Below are 22,030 nucleotides of genomic sequence, written 5' to 3'. Positions count from 1 at the left end.
AGGTCTTGGAAAGGTCTCGGAAAGGTCTTGTCCCCAGGGCTGCCGTCCAGGCTCTGGTAGAGACCATTCTCTGATATGGGTTTGTGGCTCTGAGATCTTGGCTGCTGTTCCTGGACAGAAGATCCAGTCTGTTCCCTGAGATAGAGCTGGATGCACAGGGAGCCTGGGGGTCACAGACAGCTCCCGAGCCCCTCCGTGAGCGTGGCACAGCAAACCACCCCAGCTCCGCTTCTGAAAAAGGAGCCAAAAGTAGCTTCTGAGGCGTGGGGAGAAATATCTGAAAGTCGAACCAGGGAAAAGAGCAGTCTGTGGGTAACAAAGAGCTGAGAGCCATGGGCTGGAAACGGTGGAGAAAGCCCAGAGAGACGAGTGCATCCCTCCCCTGCTCCTTGGACAATTCTTTTGGGAAGGTGCCCTGTTCAAACCGAGCAGAGCTTTGGACAAACTTCACCTGCTGCTGTGAGTGCTGTGGCAGATCTCTGGGGCAGGGGCAGAGCTCCTCCCATCAGGGCTGGAGGGAGCCTGTCCAGGGAGGAGGCGAGGGAGTGAGGATGGTCACAGCAGAGCCCTTGGGGCAGTGAGGATGGTCACACAGCAGTGAGGGGCAGTGAGGATGGTCACAGGGCAGTGACAGGCAGTGAGGATGGTCACAGAGCAGACAGGGACAGTGAGGATGGTCCCAGGAGATCCCCTGGGGCACTGAGAATGGTCCCAGCAGATCCCTCGGGGTTTTGCTGGAGGGACAATGTCCCACCCAAGGCAGGAAGGGCTGGAGGAGCTCCAGGTGCTCCCCGGGGCTCAGAGCTGCCCCTGGCCAGGCTCGGGGTGAGCGGGGCTGGCCGTACAACCCCCACCAAAATCAGAGCAGGCTCCATAATAAATTGGAAAAATGTTTTGTGTACAGCCAGGATTCACCTCTGGCTGTGCTGGGAATACTGGAAGATTGATCAGTTGTTTAAACTCTTGGTTAAAAATGTGGATTCCTCACTTTGAATCTATTCTATGGGACTACTTTCAATGTGATGCTTCAGCTTGAAATTCTAGAATAAAATGGTGAGAATCCAGGAGGGAGAGTGGGATTTCTATCACTTTATGGGGCTCATATGCTGCTCTGTCCAGGCAGGGATGGGTTAAAAAGGGATCTAATGCTCATTTAGCTGTGACATCCACTGACCCAGCACTTCAGGGCTCTGCTCATCCCTTTCTTCGGGCCAGGTGAACAAAACCCCTCTTAAGACAAAACGTTTCCAACTACACAAAAAGGCAACATTTCCTCTGTATGTCTTTGTGAGGATGAACTCATTTGACCCCACGTTTTGCTCTCTCATCACAATTTTAGGGACTCGCTTCCTGTTCCCTACCCTGGTGATTAAGACCATTCCAAGGAGGGTTTGAAATGCAAAGGGCAGGCGCTGAAATCGAAATCTTCGCTGCCAGCAGCAAGCCCCTCCTGGGGGCTGGAGAGGGAACGAGGTGGGGAAAATCCTGTCCTCAAGCGACAGTGCCCCCAGGAAAAGGAGGAGAGCAGTATATGGTTTGACTGCACTTTGTGCAAGATCTATAGTGCTCCCTCAAAGAACACACATGCAGATGTGTATATATATGTATATATATGTAAATATATAAATACATTTACACAGGTGGAATGGGTATTGGAAAAAAACATTTCAACTAGAAAAAAGCACAAAGGGAGACTTTATATTCAGCAGACTTCAATAACAAAGGGTCTAATGTATCTTGGAGGCATTGACTTATTTTTCCCGATTTGTTTTCTACCAATTCAAGAAGAATTTATGAAACACTTCAGTCCTGTCTGCATTCATGCCCCCAAACCAACTTCATCCAACTTTCTGCTTTCCACTACAAGCCAGTATCAGCACTGATAGAGCCAGGAGAAAACCCCACTGACTTCAAGGATACCAACATTTACCCACTGACCCCAAAACCCTCAAAAAAACCACCTGAGCTCCCCAGCCAAGACTGGGAAGATCCTCAGGTGCTTTCTGAGCTGCTGCTTCGTGCTCCTCTCCTGCCAGCACACAGCAGACCCTACAGAGGGCACAGGTCTAAACCATCTTCGAGCCACACCTTTGCCCAGACTGCCGAGTTTTACACCTTTGGCAGTGCCAGGTGTGGCCCCTTTTCTGTGCCCTGCAGGGTCCCCAAGGAGCCACGGCTGCCCTGGGAATCCCTGCTGAGGGACACAACGGAAGCTGCACCAGCTCCAAGAGAACTTGAACAAGAGCATGTGAAACAAATCCATTGGGGGATATTAAACCCAAGGACAGCCCTGCTGGCCCAGGAAGTCCTTGGGATACTGATTGCTGCAAGCTGGGAAAGTGGGCTGGGAGAATCTCACAGAGTTCTTGCTGCCTTCTGTTGCTTTTATCTCAGCATCTCCTGTTGGCTCTGGCAGGGGCTGCACCAGAGGCTGCGCTTTGGTCTGAGCCAGCACAAGCGTTTCTGTGATCCTACACTGCCCAAATTTTCCTTTAGCATTTTGCCAAAGTTTTCTCCCTTTTTTTCCATAATAGCAATGAGTTTAGGGTCGGGTTTTTTTCTGACTGCTGATGCTGTTTGAGGAATTCTCTCTCCCTTGAGCACAATAATCTGCACTAGTTATGCAATACATTGTTAACATGGGTTTTGGCAAGCTTTGATTTCACCCAAATTCATATCAGATCCTTCCAGGACATTCAATGATTTTTGTTTTCTTAAACAACAAAATTTCCTTTCTGAGAAGTTTCTTGCTCGCCCTGCCTGGAGTGTTCACCTGGATTTCGGACTGACACAAAGCAACAGTCCTGGGTTTATTAATTTATTTTCTCTCCTCCAGTCAGTAAGCAACTAATTTACACAGCCAGCTCTGCAGCAGTGATGCAAATGGAATGATGCAGAAGGGTGGGAATATGGTTGTAAGATGCAAAGGAATTTCCACAGAGTAACTTTCTCAGCGCTTGGCTGATAGAGGCAGCAATAAACCAGCAATAAATAGCAATAAAAGCAGACACATCGTTCTCGTGGAGGAAGGAGCCATCCGCTCAGTACAGAAAGTCAGATGATGGGCCTGGGCCGTGATTTAGAAATGATCTCTGAAAGGAAATAATTTAATGGCACGGCAGCAAAGGCATCTCAGCCATCAGCAGGAGGAGGCAGGGCTGTTGTTTCATCTCCCCAGCACATCAAAGGCTGCTCGAATCCCAAGGCCAGCCCTGGGGGATTAAATGGAGCAGCTTCACTCAGCAGCAACTCTGTCATGGAAAGCAAATCTTCCCTGTGCAGGAGAGCCTTGGAGCTGCACCCAAGCCCTCTGACAGGGCTTTGTGGCAGGGTAGGCTCCCCTCAGGGCAAGCAGAAGACTCACACTGAAGCACACGTATGATGCCCTGACCGAAGTGTCGGGGGTTGGGGGACATCAGCTGCCAGAAGAAGTAACATCAGTACTGTCAACTTATGGAAAACTGGCGGGGAGAGAATGCATCCCCAGAGGGACCTGGGAATTCTCTAACGTCTGGGAAATTGCTGCAGGAAAGTATTTGTGAAAGATATTAGAGGAGCTGAAGCTGAAATTCCTCTGGTCATGGCTCAAGCAGAGGAAAGCAACTCTTTGGCAGTGCTGTGGAAAGGAGCATCGAGAGGCCAGGACAGCAAGAGAAAATGGAGCTGGGTAATTGCAGCACCACATAAATGCTGCCAGTTAGGAGAGAGCCCTAAAGGAGCTAGCCAGTGGGAAAGATCAGTGTGTGGGGAGCTCTGAAAGCAAACTTGGAGAAAAGTGGAGACTGATCCTGGTGTGCCCTCACTCGGGCACCAAGACCCTGTGGGGGAGAGCACTGTAAAACAGAGCCCAGATATTTCTGACATGACTCAAACCAAAGGTGGAAGTGAAGCGAAGGCAGAGCTGTCGCTGGTGCCAGGACTTGGCTCCGGGTACTCTACGGCTGGAGCCTTTCAGGAAAGGGCTGTGGGTGCCTCTGCTGCCCCACACTCAGCTGGGGACAGACTCCTGGGGCCCAAAAGGCTGGCAGCTCTGCCTGAGAGCATCTGGAGTGGGGCTGCAGACGAGGGGAGCAGCGCAGATCACTGGGGCTGAGGACAGGAGCACAGGCAGAGAACAGCACGGGGCAGCCCAAGGCCAGTGAGGGTGCTGACACAAACTGAGTTCAGCTGCCCCTGGCTCCTTTGGGAGGCAGAGAAGTGCAGAAAGGGAAGGTGAGATCAGCTGGGCAGTTTCTCCTGCTCACGGTTGTCTCTTTCCTTTGGAAAGGGTGGCTGCGGCCTCCGACAGGCTCCGGCCCCAGGACACACACAAAATAGAGGAAATCTATTTTTAGTCTCGACAAAAGTGCTAGTAAAGAAAAAAAAAAAGGTTAGAAAGACAATTGCTTCCTGTTTAGGGCTGGTGCTGGGAGGGAGATCCTGCCAGGACGCTGAGGCCAGGGAGAGCAGAGGGTCTGTGGGGCGAGGAGGAGCCATCGGGGGTGGCAGACAAGGACACTGCTCCCAGCTCCTCCAGCCCCATGCTGGGCTGGGGGTCCCTGCCCTCGATTCCCGAGGGAGGGACTCGAGCTTTTGCCTCTTTGGGATTCCTGGTGCCACGGGCTTTAGCCTGAGCTCAACAGCTGAACTGGAAAGACTCAAGAGTTGTGACAACCTAAGGAGAGAAACTGCAACGTGACTTTCACACTCAGCCTCAGATTGATTGAAGACTTATCCCTCTGAAGATTCCAGTACTTGGTAAAATCAGGACTTACAGCAGGAGGGGCTTAAACACCAATTAATCTCTTTATCTTCAAAGTGCTTTGGTGCTCCCTTCAAGGAACTACATGCGAGAGGTTAAACCAGGAACCCAAAATTAAACCTACAGCATTTTCTTCAATGAACTTTCTCCATGTCGAATCTACTTCCTCTTAAGATCCCAGCACTGACATTTTGGAAAGCATTTAACATTTCTCAAAAGCAAGACAATTATTAGAAATCAGCTTAAAATGCACATTTTTCTATTTTAGGAACAGCACAAACTGCAGCTCTTTCCGGGACAGTTTGTGTTTTTTCTGCTGAACCATTAAAAATCCATCCTGGATGTCAGCAGCTCATTATTCTGACAAGTGGCTTTACTTCCCCTTGTGACCTCTCCACATCACACACACTCAAAAGGAGGAAGACGCGACAGTTTTTCTCCTGAAAAGACAGACTGGAAGGGCAGGGATGGATCCCCGTGGGTGGGTTTGGTGACATACAGGATATTTTCAGCTCCTTCCTGGCACACGGCGAAAGAGAAAACGCAAAGGAAAAGGATCATCCTGGTAACCCAACAAACAAAACACTCATTTAATTTCTGCGAAGTTTGCCCAAGGAAATGAGATGCTAACACAGTTGTGAAATTGCAACAATGTATTTGCGAAGCAGCGGAGGGAAAGGGGGGACGTGTCCTGCCGTGGGCACGGGGCGCTCAGGTGAGCCCTGCCGAGACGTAGCCCAGGATCTGCACGGTGCTGGGGTAGCTCTTGCGCATGCCCATGCAGCGCTCCTGGTCGATGAACAGCGAGTTGTTCTTGACCACCAGGTCGTGCTCCAGGACCCCCTTGGAGCGCACCAGCATCTGCAGCATGTCCTCGGAGGCACGCAGGCACTGGTGCAGGTTCCGCAGCGTCTCGTTGATCTCATTCACCTCTTGGACAAGGCTGGAGAACGGCAGGGCCTGTCAGAGCCCCCCTGGGGGGGTGTCCGCCCAGATAGGCCCTCTGGGCATGGGGCTCCCCCATCAGCACGCTCAGGTGATTCCCACCCCAATGCCCTGGCATGGGAGAGCCAAGGGCAGAGGTCCTCCCAGCCTCCACAGGGACGAGTGGAGGAGTTTGTTCCAAAGCTCTGGATATGCTCAGCCACGTCTGCCAGAGCAGCTCATGCCACCAGAACAGGGACAAGCAGCTGTGGTTTGCCGTTTCTCTTGGGGTTTGTGGCTTTGTTGGTTCACCCTTCTGGATCTCCCCATGCAGGGGCTCTGCACAGGAGACACACAGAGCAGGACAGGACACTGGGAGAGGCTAAAAGGGAATGTAGAACAAGTGGAGGATGGAGAAACCTGCAATATGTGAGGTGCTGAACCAATTCTGGGGCTGGGTTTAAACCACTTTGAAAAGGGAACCGTGCTCAGAGGGCTCCCCGGAGGAGCTGTGAGCTTTGGGTGCCTCCCAGGGCTGCTGCTGGGAACTCCCTGGGGCACAGTCCCAAAGTCCTTGAAAGGATTTCCAGTGTGCCCAGCGAGGGGAGGACAGCTCCACATGTGCACCCTTCCTTGCAGCTACCCAAAAGGAAGGCACTCAGCACTCTCAATCTCAGCCTGTCAGTGAGCAGACTCACAGAATCATAGACCAGAATCCTAGAGTGGTTTGGGTTGGAAGGGACATTAAAGCCCATCCAGTGCCACCCCTGCCATGGCAGGGACACCTTCCCCTGTCCCAGGCTGCTCCCAGCCCTGTCCAGCCTGGCCTTGGGCACTGACAGGGATCCAGGGGCATCCCCAGCTGCTCTGGGCACCCTGTGCCAGGGCCTGCCCACCCTCTCAGAGAGGAATTCTTCCCCAGTATCCCATCTGTCCCTGCCATCTCTGAGTTAAAAGCCACTGTCCCTTACCCTGTCACTCTCTGCCTGTATAAAAGCCCCTCTCCCTCCTTTTCCTAAGCCCCCTTGGGGTGCTGGGGTGGCACATCAGGGAGAGCAAGGGATTTATCCTCCAAGACTGAGCACAAGCAGCCATCTGGGTGAGGCAGGAGAGAAGATGGCACCCAAGGCTGGGACACCTGCTCAGTGCTTTAGGTTTGACCAGGGCACTTATGGAAGGAATATTTGGGGGAAAAAGCCATTTTGTCATGCAGAGATGTTCCTGAGTGCCCTGGAACCCTGGCAGCCCGGCCTCACCGGATCTGGGCGGCGTCCCGGCACAGCTCCACGTTGGGTCTCCTCGAGCGCTCATCCAGCCGGGTCTGGGCCACCTTCAGCTGAACCTCTTTGTCCCTTATGGTCTTCTGGATGACTTGGATCTTGGTCTCGAGCTGGAAGATTTCCTGCCGTGTCTGGGGGGAAACAAACACAGGAATCAGTGAAAAGATATCTTCGCAAGTGATCACATCATTCCCTTCTCTCCTGCTGGTGCAGGAAAAAACCCAAGTTCAATAAACAGCCCCTGGGCTCAGGCCACTGTCACTCTGCCACATCAAGGCCCAGAGCTAGCAGAGTTTTCAGGGAAAATCTCTTTGCTTTCACTGCCTCATCAGAGGAGAGTTAGGAGCAGAGGTGGTTTAGGAGTGGCGATGGATCTCTTGAATTACCAGCTTCCCAAAATTGCTGCTTGCAAGAATGGATCACCCATCAGGGAAAGATTTTAATGGCTCCTAATTTAAGGATGTGCCATCAGCCCCTAGTGCTGCAAACTTCACAGGTCTGAGCCCTTCCCAGGGAGCTTCCCATGAGTCCCACAGCTCCGAGCCAGGGCCCATCACTGCTGTCCCTCTGCCATGCCTGGCAGAGCAGGGCAGGGAGCCCAGGGACAGCCATCCCTGGGGAGGGCGGGGCCGGTACCTTGGCCAGGTGTGTCTGGATCTTGCTCTTGGCGTTGGCGATCTCGGTGATGCGGCTGGTGAAGGCGTCATTGACCTTGCTGAACTGGCGCCACATCTCGTCAGCTGTGCCCATCAGGAGGCTCTCGGTGCTGGCGCGCAGCTTGGCCGAGGCCGCACGCGCGCTCTGCGAGCGGAAGATGTTGTTGTCCGTGAACCTGGCCCACGTCTCGGGCACCGAGACCCTGTGGGGGAGAGCACAGCCCTTGGCAACCCCGCTGCAGACTGAGGCAAGGAAATCTGTCCTGTGAATTAAACTACAGGGAACTGAAACATCTGGACCTGGGTGGTTTGATGACATTTATCACATGAGGGCTGGACCCGCTTGTTTGATGATATTTATCACATGAGGGCTGGACCCCCCTTGTTTGATGACATTTATCACATGAGGGCTGGATCCTGTTTTATGACATTTATCACATGAGGGCTGGATCCTGGTTTTTTTTTATGACATTTATCACACAAGGGCTGAACCCCACTTGTTTGATGATATTTGTCAAATGCTCACAAAGACAATTTGTGAAAGTTTAGACAAACAAAACATTCTCCCATAAAAAACTGAGATTCCAATCTGAGCTCTGTTTGCACCTTTGAGGCATTAAGTGCCAAGGAATTCCCAGCCTCACAAGGACACACAGGTTCAGTCAATTCCTTTTGCTCACAGCCCATCTCAGTCTCCCACTAAACCAAACGAGCTTTAGATCCCCTCCATTCCCTGTCTGTGCATTTGGGATGAAGTTCCTGCCTGTGCAGTAGTCCAGAACAAGGTCAACAAAAGACTTCAATACCACATAAGCTCCATTTAAAACCTGCTGATTCTCGGCACATTTCACCCCCCTCTGAATTTCAGCCTCAATCCTTTGCAATCTATTTGCCTGTCTAAATATGTCTGAGCTCTACTGTGAATAATTATTCAAACTACTAGAAAAATTGTCTCAATCTCTGCCTCTTCATAAACTTCATGGGTTCGTGTGAGCAGATTTATTCTCTCAGCCCTTTGCCACTTGGGCATCCCTCTGTGAGTGCTGGGTTCGGTCACTGTTCATTAACTGCAGAGCCAAAGCTGAATTCCTGGCACCCAAAAGCAGCGTAACCCTGTCCCAGGACCACGCTCTCATTTCTTGATTTTCTGGGTCATTTCAGCTCCCTGCCAGGCCCTCTCCATATAGGGGTGAGCCCCCAGACTTCTCATCAGTGAGGAGTACTCAGGCAAGCACTGAGACATCTCTGAAAACATGCACAAGCTTAATGAGCTGTGCAGAGGTGCCAGGCTGAATTCATTTGCAGGCTGAGCTCTGAGCCCTGATCTAATGTTTAATTAGGTCAGGCTCGCTTTTGCCTGCCCAGTGTTCGGCATCCAGCTGAGAGCAGAGAGTTGTTCTCCCCCTGGAGAGCCCAGGGGAAAAGCACCCCTTGAGGTGGTGTCTCCAGAAGGGATGGATGTGCCCCAGAGAGTGCTGGGCAGTCCCAGCTCCCTGCTCTGTGCCTGCTGGGCCCCAGAGCTCACGTGGCATCGATCCTCTCCACGCCCTTGAAGAAGTGGATGCCTCTGGAGGTGTTCTTCAACTGGTAGCACTTGTTGTCGATGTGGTGGCCCAACTGCTTGTCAGCCAGGTCCTTCTCCAGTTCCTGCCGGGCCTCCTTGTTGCACCTGGAGCACACAAACAGCAGCCTCAGGGGGGAGGGAGCCGTGGGATGGTTCGGTGCCCATCCTGCTCCCTCAGCACCTCTGTGCTCCCAGAGCATCCCCGCCTGCCTCCCCCAGAGCCTGCAGGGACTGAACCCACGGGGATCTGCTGGGGCACAGCTGCAAACACACACCAGCCCTGCAGCAAGGGCCCCCAGCCCTCCTTACATGATCTGGGCATTCACCGTGTCCAGGCACTGCTGCAGCCTCTCCCGGCAGGACCTGATGATCTTGATTTCCTGGGCACAGGCAGAACAACCCCATCAGCACTGTGCTCAGACATCCCGGGCACTCCTGCCCTGGGGGCACACAGCAGGAACTCCCCTTCCCCACAGCAAGTGGGCAGGAGGAGACCCCAGCCCCAGGGCACCCACCTGTGCCAGCCCCAGCCCTAGGGCACCCACCTGTGCAGCTGAGCCAGCCAGGGCCAGGGAGGAGACAGGAGGGGGCTGTGGCCACAGCCAGGGCCAGGGAGGGGACAGGAGGGGCCTGTGGTCACAGCCAGGGCCAGGAAGGGGACAGAAGGGAGCTGTGGCCACAGTCAGGGCCTCTGAAATCACTTTCAGGGTGGGTTCCCAAGTTTCTTCCTCTTGACATCAATGGCCAGGGCTGCTCTCCATTACAGGGAGGCAGGGCTGCATCCTGGCCTGACATGAACGGGCACAGTGGTGCCCTGGGCCATCCGTGCCACACATCCCCATCCTCAGTCCCGGGGCATTTTCTTCCCCACAAGAAATCCCATCCATATGGGACAAGAGGAGGCTGGTTTAGGGGTTTTCAGTTTTAGGGGTTTTCAGTTCTAGGCAGGGTTCAGCTCCCCTGGGGGAAGGCTCGTGCTGCTCTCAGCTCCCTTGGTCCAGCAGGAGCCTGTTGCACCCGTGAGGGTTTCCAGAGACAGGTGATCAGTGCTCCAAACCCAGAGATTTTCAATCCCTCCTGAATGCAGGAGCCAGCTGAAAGCACAGCCTAAATGCATCCCAAACATTAAAAAACCCAAATGGCATTATGGAGATACCAGCTCTGATAATTTTCCTAAACCCTCATGACCTTCAAACTAATATTTTATTTTTTTCACGGCCTGACTCATAACAGAAGATCTTTTAAGAGAGCAGTGGCTTCACAGGCCCAGGGGCTGCAATTTCCTTCCCAGTTTTGTGAGGCTTTTGCAGTCATTATATTGTGCTGTACCCTGCATTAGGATCCCATTTGCTGTGCCATGCTTTCTTTTAATTCATTATTTAAAGCAGCTTAGATAAAGGCAGGCAGGAGTGAAGTTTTTATGATTTCTATTAAATCCATTGCCGGAGCACACAGTCCTGCTGTAGCCACTCTGCCCTGAGCAAAGCAGAGCTGGGCAAGTGTAGTTAATATCTTTTATTAGCCCAGCTAATATAGCTGGGGACAGCAGACAAGCTGTGGGGCACACCCTGCCCTCTGTGTGTGTGTGTAATATACAGAATGTGCTGCAGAGACAGAGACAGACCACACAAACAGAGAGAGATCTGTGTAGGCAGGGCTCAGAAAGGCAGGACCATCTCACAGGCTCCCCAGAGAGGGTCAGAGGACCCTGATAAGCCACACAAACCCAGGTCCTTTCCAGCTCTTCCTTCCCCTCCCACAGACACGCTGCTGACTGGGAGCACCAGCCCCTCTCCAGCAGGTTGGGGGGGTTGAAGGATTCGGCACCTCAGCAGAACTGAAGAGCCAGTGAGGAGCAGGGCTGCCAGACTTGTTCAGGGGAGTTTAGGCAGACCTAGCTTTGTCATAGGATGGGTGTTGCCGACTCACTGTGACGAGCTGTTTCTCCACGTCGTCGTTGACCAGGTCGATGCCCATCCTCTTCTCCCGATTGAGCAAACACTTGTGAGCGACCTGGTGGGGACAAGTGGTGACATCAGCACTGGATGCAGGGACAGGGCTCCCTGCAGGGACTGTGCCTGTGTCAGGGGATGCAGGAAAGGAAAGGGTAGGTGGGCACAGAATGGCAGCCTGGAGAAAGCTGCCCGAGGCATCAGGGCTAGCTGACAACAGCAGCCAAATGCCACATCAGCATGGAACCAAAGGGACAGAGCCCTCGTGTCCCCAGGCACCACAGCAGAGTGCAGGGACCCCTGTCAGGCCCGGTGTGGACCTCCCCAGAGCCTTGTAGTAAGACATGGGCTTTTGTGTCCCAAGCCAGGATTTGGGATGTGGAAATATCTGCTTAAACAAACACTGCAGTGATGTGCTCAGTATGTGCTGGAGGAGGACACAGCAGATGCAGGGGATTTGTTTATCACTGACTCAACTAATGGGCTCTGCTTGAAACCTTTCCAACGTTTCGGGGCTGGGATGGACTTTATGAGAGACTTGAGCGGCTGCAGATGTTTGGGCTGGGGTTGCAGGGTCCCTACCTGGAAGGGGCCCTCGGTGTCGGCCAGGGCTCTCTCCAGCCGTTTCTGCATGTCCATCAGGGAGTTGGTCTCCCTGATCATGGCATCCAGCTCGATGCAGAGCTCGGACTTCCAGTACTCGATGTCATTGATGCGCTCTCCCAGGTTCTTGGTGCTCTCCCCTTGGGTCCTCTTGGCCTGCTGGTACACGTCCTTGATGGTGCGGGTGAGGTCGGCGCGCAGGCGCTCCGCGTTGTGCCGCGTGGTCTCCGACTCCTTGTAGTTGGTCATGTTGGACCTGTGCCAGTCGTCCAGTGTGTGCCGGGTGAAGACCCCGTTGGGTCTCTCGGAAATAAAAGGAACTATCTTGGTGGGGGGAAGCCCCGGGAAGCTTTCGGTGAGGGGAGACAGGGTGGGGTTGAGGGTAGCTGCTTTGTAGTAGGAGTTGGGCATCCATGGCATGCTGAAGCTCTCGGGGTGATAGGGAATGCGGCTCTTGTAGCCGGCCGCCACGTTGGTCGCTGACAGGACCTTGGGAGGTGGTGGCCGTGGCTGGTTAAACTTGGCTTTCAAGGGATAGCCGTAGAGTTCCATCCTGGAATGCTGCTGGTGCGGGTCCTGCGCAAAGGGAGCAGAGGAAAACCTTGCTCAGAAGGTTCCTGTCCTTGTGGTACCTCTTACAGCAACCCCCGACTTGTGATGGGACCAGCCCTGCCCAGGGCACCTGCAGAGCCCCTAAATCTCCTGAATGCAAATCCCTTCTGACAGCACCCCAGGCATCTGGATAGGGAGGGATTTGAGACCAACTTTGCTGTTGGTATCTTGTGTCAGGTCTTGAAATGAGGAGAGAGACAAATCATGGCAGCTTAGGAGGATGACAGATCTTATACCTTTGTTTTCCTTATTCCTTAATTCCTAATTTCCCCTTTTTCCTTCATTTTCCCTGTCAATCTAATGACCTCCCCTGGGAGGGTGGGCAGGCCCTGGCACAGCTGGGGCTGCCCCTGGATCGCTGGAGTGCCCAAGGCCAGGTTGGACGTTGGGGCTGGGAGCACCTGGAGCAGTGAGAGGTGTCCCTGGGACAGTGGGAGGTGTCCCTGCCATGGCAGGGATGGTCCCTTCCAACCCAGGCCAGCGAGTCTCATCCCAGGACCCAGCCTGACCAAAGGCTTTGGGATGGGCAGTGGGACACTCAGACCTCCAAATTCAGCACAAAAGCTTTCCCAGGTGGGACTGGCTCCGAGGAGGTCTGTGCTGAGCTCCAACAAAGCCCCTGCGTGTGCTGCTCCCACAAACCAGTGACTGCAGCCCTTTGTCCCTGCTGGAGACAGGCCACTGCCATTCCCTGCCTCTGTGCCACTTATTTCCCTGGGGAGCAGCATTTGGACAGTGGGGGAGGCTTTCCCTGGCTCCCACCCCGCAAACAAATCCTTCCCCTTTAGACACCGACAGACGAGTGTTTGAGAGGGAAAAAACCTTGGGAATGGACTGGATTGCTTTTTCAGCATTTCCAGCTGAAATGAATGCCCTTGCACGCCCCTTGGGAAGAGGCAGGCCGGGATGAAAGTGCCAGCAGCCCTGGGCATGGGCACACCCGGGCTGGGGGTTGGGGCTGGGGACAGTACCGGCCGTGCGGGGCCTCCCTCGGTGAGCACAGCTCCCCTCAGCGGGCTCAGGCCTGGGGGCGCCCGGGGGGGCTGCTGCTCATCACTGGCTGCTGGGGTGGTGCTGGCACTGCCCGCCTCTGTGGGCCCGTTACCATGGACGGGGGTTCCGTGGCCAGAGCTGTGTTCTGGGAGGGTCTGTGACACTGGCCGAGCTCTGTGACCCGTCCTGGCCATTGACCCGCCCTGGAACGGCCCAGCAAAGGCTGGCTTGGCCTGGGAGCAGGGACAAGAGGGGCTGGGAGGGATGCTGGGGTGAGCCCAGGCATCCCAGCTCACCCAGGGGGTCTCTGCCCAGCTTCTGGGAACACCACCCTGCTCTGCTGTGGCAGCTTCCACCTCTCACCTTCTCCAGAGGGATATTCTCATTTTCCTCATTTCCCAGCTGTGACCATGGCTCATCGAGGACCCAGGCTGGTGTTTCTGCACTCTCTCAGCCTCAGTTTCTCATGATTCCCCCAACTCCTGCAGCTGCAGAGTGGCGTTTCCCAGGTCCTGGTGACCCCTGGCCACCCCTCCTGATGGGCTCCCTGGGGCAGCTCTGCCTCTTGCAGAAGATGGAACCCAAGGTGCGTGGTGTACACAAAGTGCAGCACACCTTCATTTCACCTCAAGCACCCGTCCTGCGTCAGCCGGGGCAGGGATCAGCTCCATCCACCTGGAACAGACCATTCAGCCCATCAGCTGGTCTTTCTGCAGCCAAGGAGATAAATGCTTGCACTGAAGGCTGCCAAGCCCTGTCCCCAGCAGGACACCCACCCACCCGGGAGCAGCCCAGCTCGCTCCCTGCACGCTCCCAGCTCCAGCCCCGCTCTCACGCCCTGCCCGTGGCTAATTCTGTTCAGATGAATCGCTGCCTGGCCAGGGACACCCCTGAGTGTGGGAGGCAACCCCAGGGCTCTGGAAGCATTTGCTAAATTAGGCAATAATCATTCAATACCATTGTAAATGGCCCAGGGGGACTCTGTGCAGCCAGGCAGGACCTTCCAGGGCAGTGCCATGAGCACAGGGACAGTGGGGACATCACGGGAGGCCAAGCTTTGGTCCCACCACAATCACAGCATGCCCCGAGCTGAGAGGGACCCACAAGGATCCCTGGGGACCCCTGGCCCTGCCCAGACCCCCAACAACCCCACCCTGGGCATCCCTAAAGCACTGTCCAAGGGCTCCTGGAGCTCTGGCAGCCTCGTGGCTGTGCCCATTCCTGGGCAGCCTGGGCAGTGCCAGCACCTCTGGGGGAGAGCCTTTCCCTGAAATCCAACCTAGAGCTCCTCTCACACATCCTAAAAGCTGCAAAGAGAAGAATTGGCACAGGTAGCACAGTCAAATACCACAAGTGACTCTCAAGTAGCTGCCAAGTGCACAGTCTGTGATCCCAGAATCCCAGATCTCAGTACCCCAGAGAATTAGACAGGCTGTTTACACCACCACCATTTATTTGGGTAATTAAACCTGGTTCCTTAATCCTGACTACAACTCCGACAGCTGCAACATCACTAAAATTACACACTGTCCCCACCCAGTTGTGCTGGGACACATCCAGTTTGGGTGGACACATGAGGACACAGCTTGTGCTGAAGCCTCCACCAGTTCAGCTCAGAATAAAAGAACAAAACCAGGCTGAGCCCAGGAAGCTGATGGGAAGCAGAGGTGCCAGTTCTCAGCGCGGCAGCCTGGGCTGGCCAAACTGGAATTTCAAGGGATACATTTAGATACCTGAGTACAAAATCTACTGCCAAGAGCTGTCAATCTTTGTGTCACAGCTCTACATTCTGCTGTCTATTAATACAGCATTACCCTGGGTCAGAAGCTGCCCTGCTGAAAATACCCAGCTGCAGATCCTTTCTAGCAGCCTGTGAGCCTGCACGTACCCAGCAGAGCCCCGGCACTCCTTCACTCACGCTAGAATATTCTTCTGGCTCCCAGGAATGCTGCACCTGCCTGAACGGGATCAGCTGCTCCTTCACAGAGCCACAGAGCCCAGCGTGGCCTGGGCTGGATGGGCTGGGAGCAGCCTGGGGCACTGGGGCACTGGGGGTGTCCCTGCCCATGGCAGGGCTGGATGAGGGGGGCTTTAGGTCACCTCCCAACCAAACCATTCCATGATTCCCTGAGATGATTTTCACCTCTGAACACGAGGCTCTCAGAGAGAAAGCAATAAAGAGATCAAAACTAAACCAAAAGTAGACTGGCAGCTAAATTATTCAGTCTAACCAGAGCAGCATTTGACTGAGCTTTCCAAACAATAAATGTGGCATGAATAAATCATCACAAATCCCTCCCTGAGCTCTCGTGGTGAGTCACAACCACCAAACCACAGAGGCTCTGGGCAGGCTCTGCTCATCCCCAAGGTTAAGGCTGGGATCACTCCTGTAATTGCAGCAGTGGTGGCCTCAGAAAGTGTCATCATTTACTGGTGACGCTCTCAGCAGTGCCCAGGAACCACCAGAAATTAAACACTGGGTTCAGGGAGAGCTCCCTGCAGCCTTTCAGTCCCTCGGGGCACTGCCAGGTCCCACTGGGGGCAGTGGGGATGGTGTGCCCTGCCCTGCAGCCAGCAGGGCTCTCTCAGCCCAGAGCCCCCAGCTCTCCATGCAGCAGCTCTGGGGGCAGGAGGAGCCCCCTGAGCCGCACAAGGGGCAGAGCTTGGCCTGAGAGGGGAAAGGAGCCCCGAGCAAGGGTGCAGGGATCCACCAGAGCTCTGCCCCCATCCCACAGGAGCTGTCACGAGGTCACAGCCTGGGTCACCCCTTGGCACACAGAAAACATGGTGAAACCATCCCCAGCTCTTTCCTGGGTGTGTCCCACCTGGCTGCAGCCCCGGACTGTCATGCCTTGCACCCACCCTGGGGCTGGCTCCTTCCCAAGAGGGGCAGGAACAAACTGCTCCAAAAACTGATGGAGGGGGAAAGGGAAATGAACCCAGTCTGCCTACATTTACCTTGAAATATCCCATCTGGGAAAGTGCTTAACCCTGTGCTGTTTATTAACATCAGCCCCATTATTTCAGGGCAGTTTAAACACAAAATTTAAAAGTGAGCCCCAGTCTGAGGGCTCTGCAGAAGTGGATGGCTCTGGTGATTGATGCTCCACACATGCTTTAGTGCTCAGCTGCAGTGAGTTATTGGTGGCCTCTCCTTGCCTTACACACTCCTCATTTCAGAGCCAGATGTGAAAGCAATTAACACACTGAGAGGACTCTCTCTAAGTCTGTGGGGCTTTTTATAGGTTGCTGTTTATTTCTGGACCTCTTTTCTTGAGGTGAATTTTGGCAGAGAGCGCCAGGGCTGGTTTCTGTCATGACTGGCCATTGTTTAAAGTTTTTTATTGCTCTGGCAAAGGGCTTGCATTGGAAAAGGGAGGCAGAGTTACTGTACTTTTCTTCCCTGTCATCGTACTCAGGCTGTGACTCCACAGACAGCAAAGGGATCAAAACGTCTGCAGAGCTGACAGGAGCAACCTCAGCTCCTGCCCCTCAGGAAAGAGTGAGGGCTGAACACAGCCCTGGTGTGGAAGGGCCCAGCAAGCTCGTCTGGGAAAAAACCAAACCAGCATTCATGGAAATTGCTTAAAAAAAAAAAATCATAGAATGGTTTGTGTTGGAAGGGACCTTAAAGATCCTCTAGTCCCAACCCCCAAATCTCTCTCCTCACTTTTCAGCTCCCCTTGAGCACTGCCAAGGTGCTGCCCCCATCCCAACTCCCTTCCCCAGGCAGGGCCCTTTGGGGAGGGGGGCTGTGCCCTGCACTGTCCCCTGGCACAAGCTGGGCATGTCCCACGTCCTCTTGGTGCCCCTCAGGACGTGACCAGAGAGGAGCCTTTGCTGCAGGAGTGCCCCTGACTCCTGGCCTGCAGGATCATGGATATGGTAGCTGTGACAATCCCAAATAAACCCCAGCAGCCCTGGCTGCCCTGGGACCCCTGCACTCCAGAATGGTCCTTGCAGCCCCTTCCCAGTGCTGGATCCTCCATGGAATAGGGAAACGGGGCTGGCTCTGCTCCCCAGCCCAGCCCTGAGCTCCAGCCTGGGCCCAGGAGCAGGGAGGATGTTTATCCTCCAAAACAAAGGGAACCATTCCCGTGCCCTGCTTAAAAGTAATTCAGGCAGCTGCCATCAGATCAGATCCTGCAAATGGCTTGGTGTCCTCTGTGAGGTTTTGCTAGAAAAGGCAGATCCCATTTGCCAGAGAAGGCCCTCTCCTCCCCCTGCCAGGGCTGTTCTGTGCCTCCCATGGCCCTGCAGCGGGAGGAGAGCTCCTCTCTGCCCTGCCCTGCCCCGGGAGGGATCGTTAACATTTCATTACATAAATATTCTGCTGATGCTTTCTCTCACATTACACGACATGTTTATCCCTGGAACCCGTGTCCATTCAGCCAGCTGAGCACATGGTGCTGCCTGAGGAATGGCAAGAGGGGTGAGGCCATGGCCTTCCTCCCCTGGAAGTGACAAATATCTTCAAGGACTTTCAGCAAATGATGCTTTGTGATTGCATCCCGAGCTGCCTGCAGGAGAAGGTGAATTCTGGAGAGATGTATGTCCCTCAGACTGGCAGGAAAGGATGACAGTCATTCAGGGCTCTCCTTCACAGAGAGGTTTGAGCTGGGATGTTCCCCTGCACCCCCAACAGCCAGGCTCTCCCTTTTCCTCTATCTCCCATGGCTCCTACCCAGGTTTGGCTCACACACTGATAATCCAAGGCACAGACCTGGCTCCAGGCTGTGACAGAGTGGCTGAGGAGCTCCAGGCTGCCTCTACCAGTGCCCCCCATGGTCCTGGGCAGAGAGGGTCCTGCACCCCAAAATTCCTCCCACAGAGGGCCTGGAACATGGTACACCTTCAGCCATCAGCTGGGCAGAGCAAAACAACCCCCCCTGACTGCACCGTGGAACAATGAGAGCAGATAAAACCAGATAAAGGCAGTGAAGCAAATAATGACCAGAAGGCTTTTGCAGTATATCACAAAAGCAGGAAAAGCACACCAGGAAATCTGCATTTCCCCACACTTCTCAGAGAAATTATTTCATGATCTGTCTTCCCTGATCATCTGCAATCACCAACAGTTCTGGAACCATGGAGTGGTTTGGAAGGGACCTGAAAGCCTACCCAGTGCCACCCCTGCCATGGCAGGGACACCTTCCCCTGTCCCAGGGACACCTCCCACAGTCCCAGGCTGCTCCCAGCCCTGTCCATCCTGGCTTTGGGCACTGCCAGGGATCCAGGGGCAGCCCCAGCTGCTCTGGGCACCTGTGCCAGCCCCTGCCCACCCTCCCAGGGAACAATTCCTCGTTCCCAATGTCCCATCCATCCCTGCCCTCTGGCAGTGGGAGACATTCCCTGTGTCCTGTTGCTCCATCCTTGTCCCCAGTCCCTCTGCAGCTCTCCTGGAGCCCCTTTTCCCTCTTGTCTCTGGGGAGGGTTTATCGCTCAGAGGCAGAAGGAGCCAGCCCTTCCCACAGCCCTGAGCCCAGTTCTGCCACAAGCAAACACCAGAAGGTTTCAGGTTTGCAGCCTGGCCGAGCTCACGTTTTCCCACCTGATTGTTTCCCCTCTTTCCAGAGTGTGAGAGTCAGAGATTCAGCTGCTCAGGGGTTGGGTGAGGCCTCTTTCCGATCTGGGGGGTTGTGGTTTCCTTACACCCACCTGGAGATTTATTTGAGAGGGCCCAAGGAACCAAGTGAGTAATTGGCCAAACCCAGTGGGTTTTGCCTGGTTTTACACCAACATTTTTCATCCCACCTGGTATATAAATCATCTCAGCTGTAAAGCTGGGCTGTAAAACAGAGCCAGCTCATTTGCTCGATATCATCATGGCAGGGGGTGATTCTGCCCCAAAATTTCCTCTTTCTGTCCCCTGCGAGCTGAGGGGATCATCACAAGCAGTTCCCATGGGGACACTTTCCCTACAGACATGAACTAGGACAAATGCCACCCTCAAAATGCTGTTCTCAACCTAAAGATGCCATCTGGTCAAGACAAAATCAGGATATCTGCGGTCTGGCACACCCTCATGAAAACCTTGGGCTGGTGTTATTGAGGCTGAGCATCAGCAGAGTCCAGAGAGGGATTTGTGGGAAGCTCAATCCAAAGGGACACTGAAGTTGCACAGAAAAGCTCCCAAAGGCTCTGGGAGGAATGTCCCAGGAGCAGGTACGAGCTGCAGGAGCTGGGGAGGTGCAGCTGGAGCCTCAGGAGATGCTGAGCTCTCAGCTCTCAGCTTCTGAGGGTGTTTATAGCTTGGAGAATTGCAGTTGCACTGCCAGCCCTTCCAGGAAGGAAATGGGGTGAAGGAGCTGCCTGTGCTGTCAGGTTTCATTGTTTCACTGGACTTCCATGGAAATTCGGGGTTTTCTTAAAGCCACAACTTGGGGGCCACGAAGCTGTTTGAGAAACTCATCTCTCAAACCAGGACTCCCCTCTGAAGCTCCCACCTGCACAGAAAGGTGACCCCAGAAGGGGAACATCCCAGTCAAAATGTTCAGATGGTGCAAAACTGCACTTTGTAGGGAAAAGGGGTGGGAATGCAGACCCCATCCCTCTGGTCTCTTGTGGAGCTCCCTGGCGCCTGGGCTACTCCAGCACTCCTCTTTTCAGGCTGGATGAGATGGGAATGAGTCTTCCCTTGCCAGCTCATCCCTGTGGCAGCTCCTGATCCAGGGGAAGTCCCTCTGGAAGCAAGGCCATGCTGCCCAGCCCCACCACTGCCAGGGGATGCCTTTGCTTCTCTCCATGGGCACAGGGAGCCTGGCTGGAGCATCCCCTCCCTGCCTGGAGCACGGCCCCACTGCCCCTGCCCAGGAGACCCTGGCCCAGGGAGCAGCTCTGAGCCACCCCTGTGGGGCTGGGGGCTCCAATCCCCCGAGCCAAAGCTGAACCCCAGAACTGAATCCCTTCCCAGTGCCAGCACCCCATCCCTCCCCTGTCCAGCTCCCCATCCCTTCCCTGTCCAGCTCCCCATCCCTTCCCTGTCCAGCACCCCATCCCTTCCCAGCCCATCCCTCCTCTGTCCAGATCCCCATCCCTGCCCAGTCCCAGCTCCCCATCCCTGCCCAGTCCCAGCACCCCATCTCTTCCCTGTCAATCCCTTCCCACTCCCAGCTCCCTATCCCTTCCCTGCCCCAGCCTGTCCAGGGACAGCACCCCTGGTTTCCCCAGACCCCTTTTCCTGCTGGCAGCATCCTGCCCTGCCATGGGGAAGGACTATTCTTAGGGACGTCTATTTTGGGTTGGAATGCTGGAATTAAGGTCCTTCCTTCCTTTAAAGAAAATACTCCTGATGATTTTTAAAAGCTTTGCCCCAGCTCCAAGGCTCAGCCCTGGCTGCTGAGCTGAACAGATTTATTTGTTGGTTTAATGTTTCCCAGAGGCTGGGATGAGCCCAGCCCCTCCAGGACCACCCAAACACCCCCAGGGGCCCTGGGAGTCTGGGATATTCCCTTTAATGTGCTGAGGAGCAGCTTCAGGGCCTTCACTCCTTCCCTCTGTCTTGGCACAACTCTGAATCAGTTGCAAACGGATTTAGTAAAATATTTGCCATCAAAACCCTTTTTGACAGAAAATGGCTTTTGGGCACAATGGAAACTTTTGTGGAGAAGAAAAATGAAAATAAAGCCTGCTCAGCTGATGCTGGAGGCCCTTATTAGAAACAGAAAGTTGTTTTCCTCCTTGGAAGCTTTTTGGGAAGGTGCTGCTGCTGCTGCTGCTGTTTTTTCAAGGTGAACACAAGTTTGTCGTGGAACGGTCAGAGAAATCCTCAAGGTGTTGTCCTGGAGCAGGGATCACAACAACCCCAGTGCTGGGAGGAGCCCGGGGTGTGAATGGCTCGGGGTTATCCAGCTTCCCTCGAGTTATCTCCTGCTCCATCTGACTCCAGGGAATGATTAACGCAGACACCATCCCGGCTGGGAGCCGCAGCTTCCACGGCCTAGGAAATCCTGCCACGAAGGTAGACATGGATCCTGATTCTGCACGGAAGGTTGGAATCCTCGGGTTTGCCAAGGAAGAACATTTCCTGCAGGCAGCAGCTCAGGGCCATGCCAGGGTTTCACTGCAGGGCCTCTGTCCATGATCCCGTCCCTGCTGAGCCTTTCCTGAATCACTGTGAGTGTGAGGAGTGACCCGATCCACAAAGACAACAACACAAAAATTCACACTCTACATGACATGAAATTAACTTAATGACAGAACAGAAACTTTCTGCTTCTGCTGGTGTTTCTATGCTGTCCAAACAAAATATTTCCTTTTTTTTTTTTTTTCCTTCTGCTGTAAAATATTGTTGGACTCAGCACATTTCTACTGCATGGCTCAGGTTCAATTAACCTGCTGGTTCATATGGAAAGTTATCCTGAGAATAATTTTTAGTGGCTTTAATAGCTGAGATACTCCCATCTACTCATCCCCACAGCACTCCCACCCATCTTTTATGTGCTGAGTTAAAATGCTGTGCCACAGGCAAGCAGCAGAGACAGAAACTGAGACCGTGTTTTTCCAACATCTTATTCCTGAAAGCTGGCACAAAAAAAGCTTCAGAGCAATTCCATCCCCCTTTGCTTCTCCTCAGGATTAAATTACCTGTCCCTGCCCTGTCCCTGCCCCGTCCCTGTGCCCATCCCTGTCCCTGTCCCTGTCCCTGTCCCTGTCCTGTCCCTGCCCTGTCCCTGTGCCCATCCCTGTCCCTGTCCCTGTCCCTG

General features: G+C 54.1%; 1 protein-coding gene across 1 annotated transcript; it reads right to left on the bottom strand.

Moving 5' to 3' along the window:
- Positions 1 to 5,427: 5,427 nt before the first annotated feature.
- Positions 5,428 to 12,272, bottom strand: TEKT3 (tektin 3). The gene is made up of 7 exons (XM_009094506.4): positions 11,700 to 12,272; positions 11,095 to 11,178; positions 9,475 to 9,545; positions 9,127 to 9,270; positions 7,582 to 7,804; positions 6,922 to 7,076; positions 5,428 to 5,684 (listed from the first exon to the last, which is right to left on the bottom strand). The coding sequence occupies exons 1-7, from the start codon at positions 12,270 to 12,272 to the stop codon at positions 5,453 to 5,455; spliced, it is 1,482 nt and encodes a 493-aa protein (XP_009092754.1). The 3' UTR covers positions 5,428 to 5,452.
- Positions 12,273 to 22,030: the final 9,758 nt, after the last annotated feature.

Source organism: Serinus canaria, chromosome 18 (assembly GCF_022539315.1).
Source record: "Serinus canaria isolate serCan28SL12 chromosome 18, serCan2020, whole genome shotgun sequence".
In the NCBI taxonomy this organism is placed as follows: Eukaryota; Metazoa; Chordata; class Aves; order Passeriformes; family Fringillidae; genus Serinus; species Serinus canaria.
Note: the sequence above shows the minus strand (reverse complement) of the source record. Positions and strands in the feature narration are given on the sequence as shown.

Excerpts from the sequence above, each read along its gene's own strand:
- TEKT3 (XM_009094506.4), bottom strand. The coding sequence starts at position 12,272 with ATGGAACTCTACGGCTATCCCTTGAAAGCCAAGTTTAACCAGCCACGG. Across the intron at positions 11,179-11,699 it reads ACACCGAGGGCCCCTTCCAG|GTCGCTCACAAGTGTTTGCT; the intron begins GTAGGGACCCTG and ends TGTCCCCACCAG. Across the intron at positions 5,685-6,921 it reads CGGGACGCCGCCCAGATCCG|CCTTGTCCAAGAGGTGAATG; the intron begins GTGAGGCCGGGC and ends GCCGTTCTCCAG.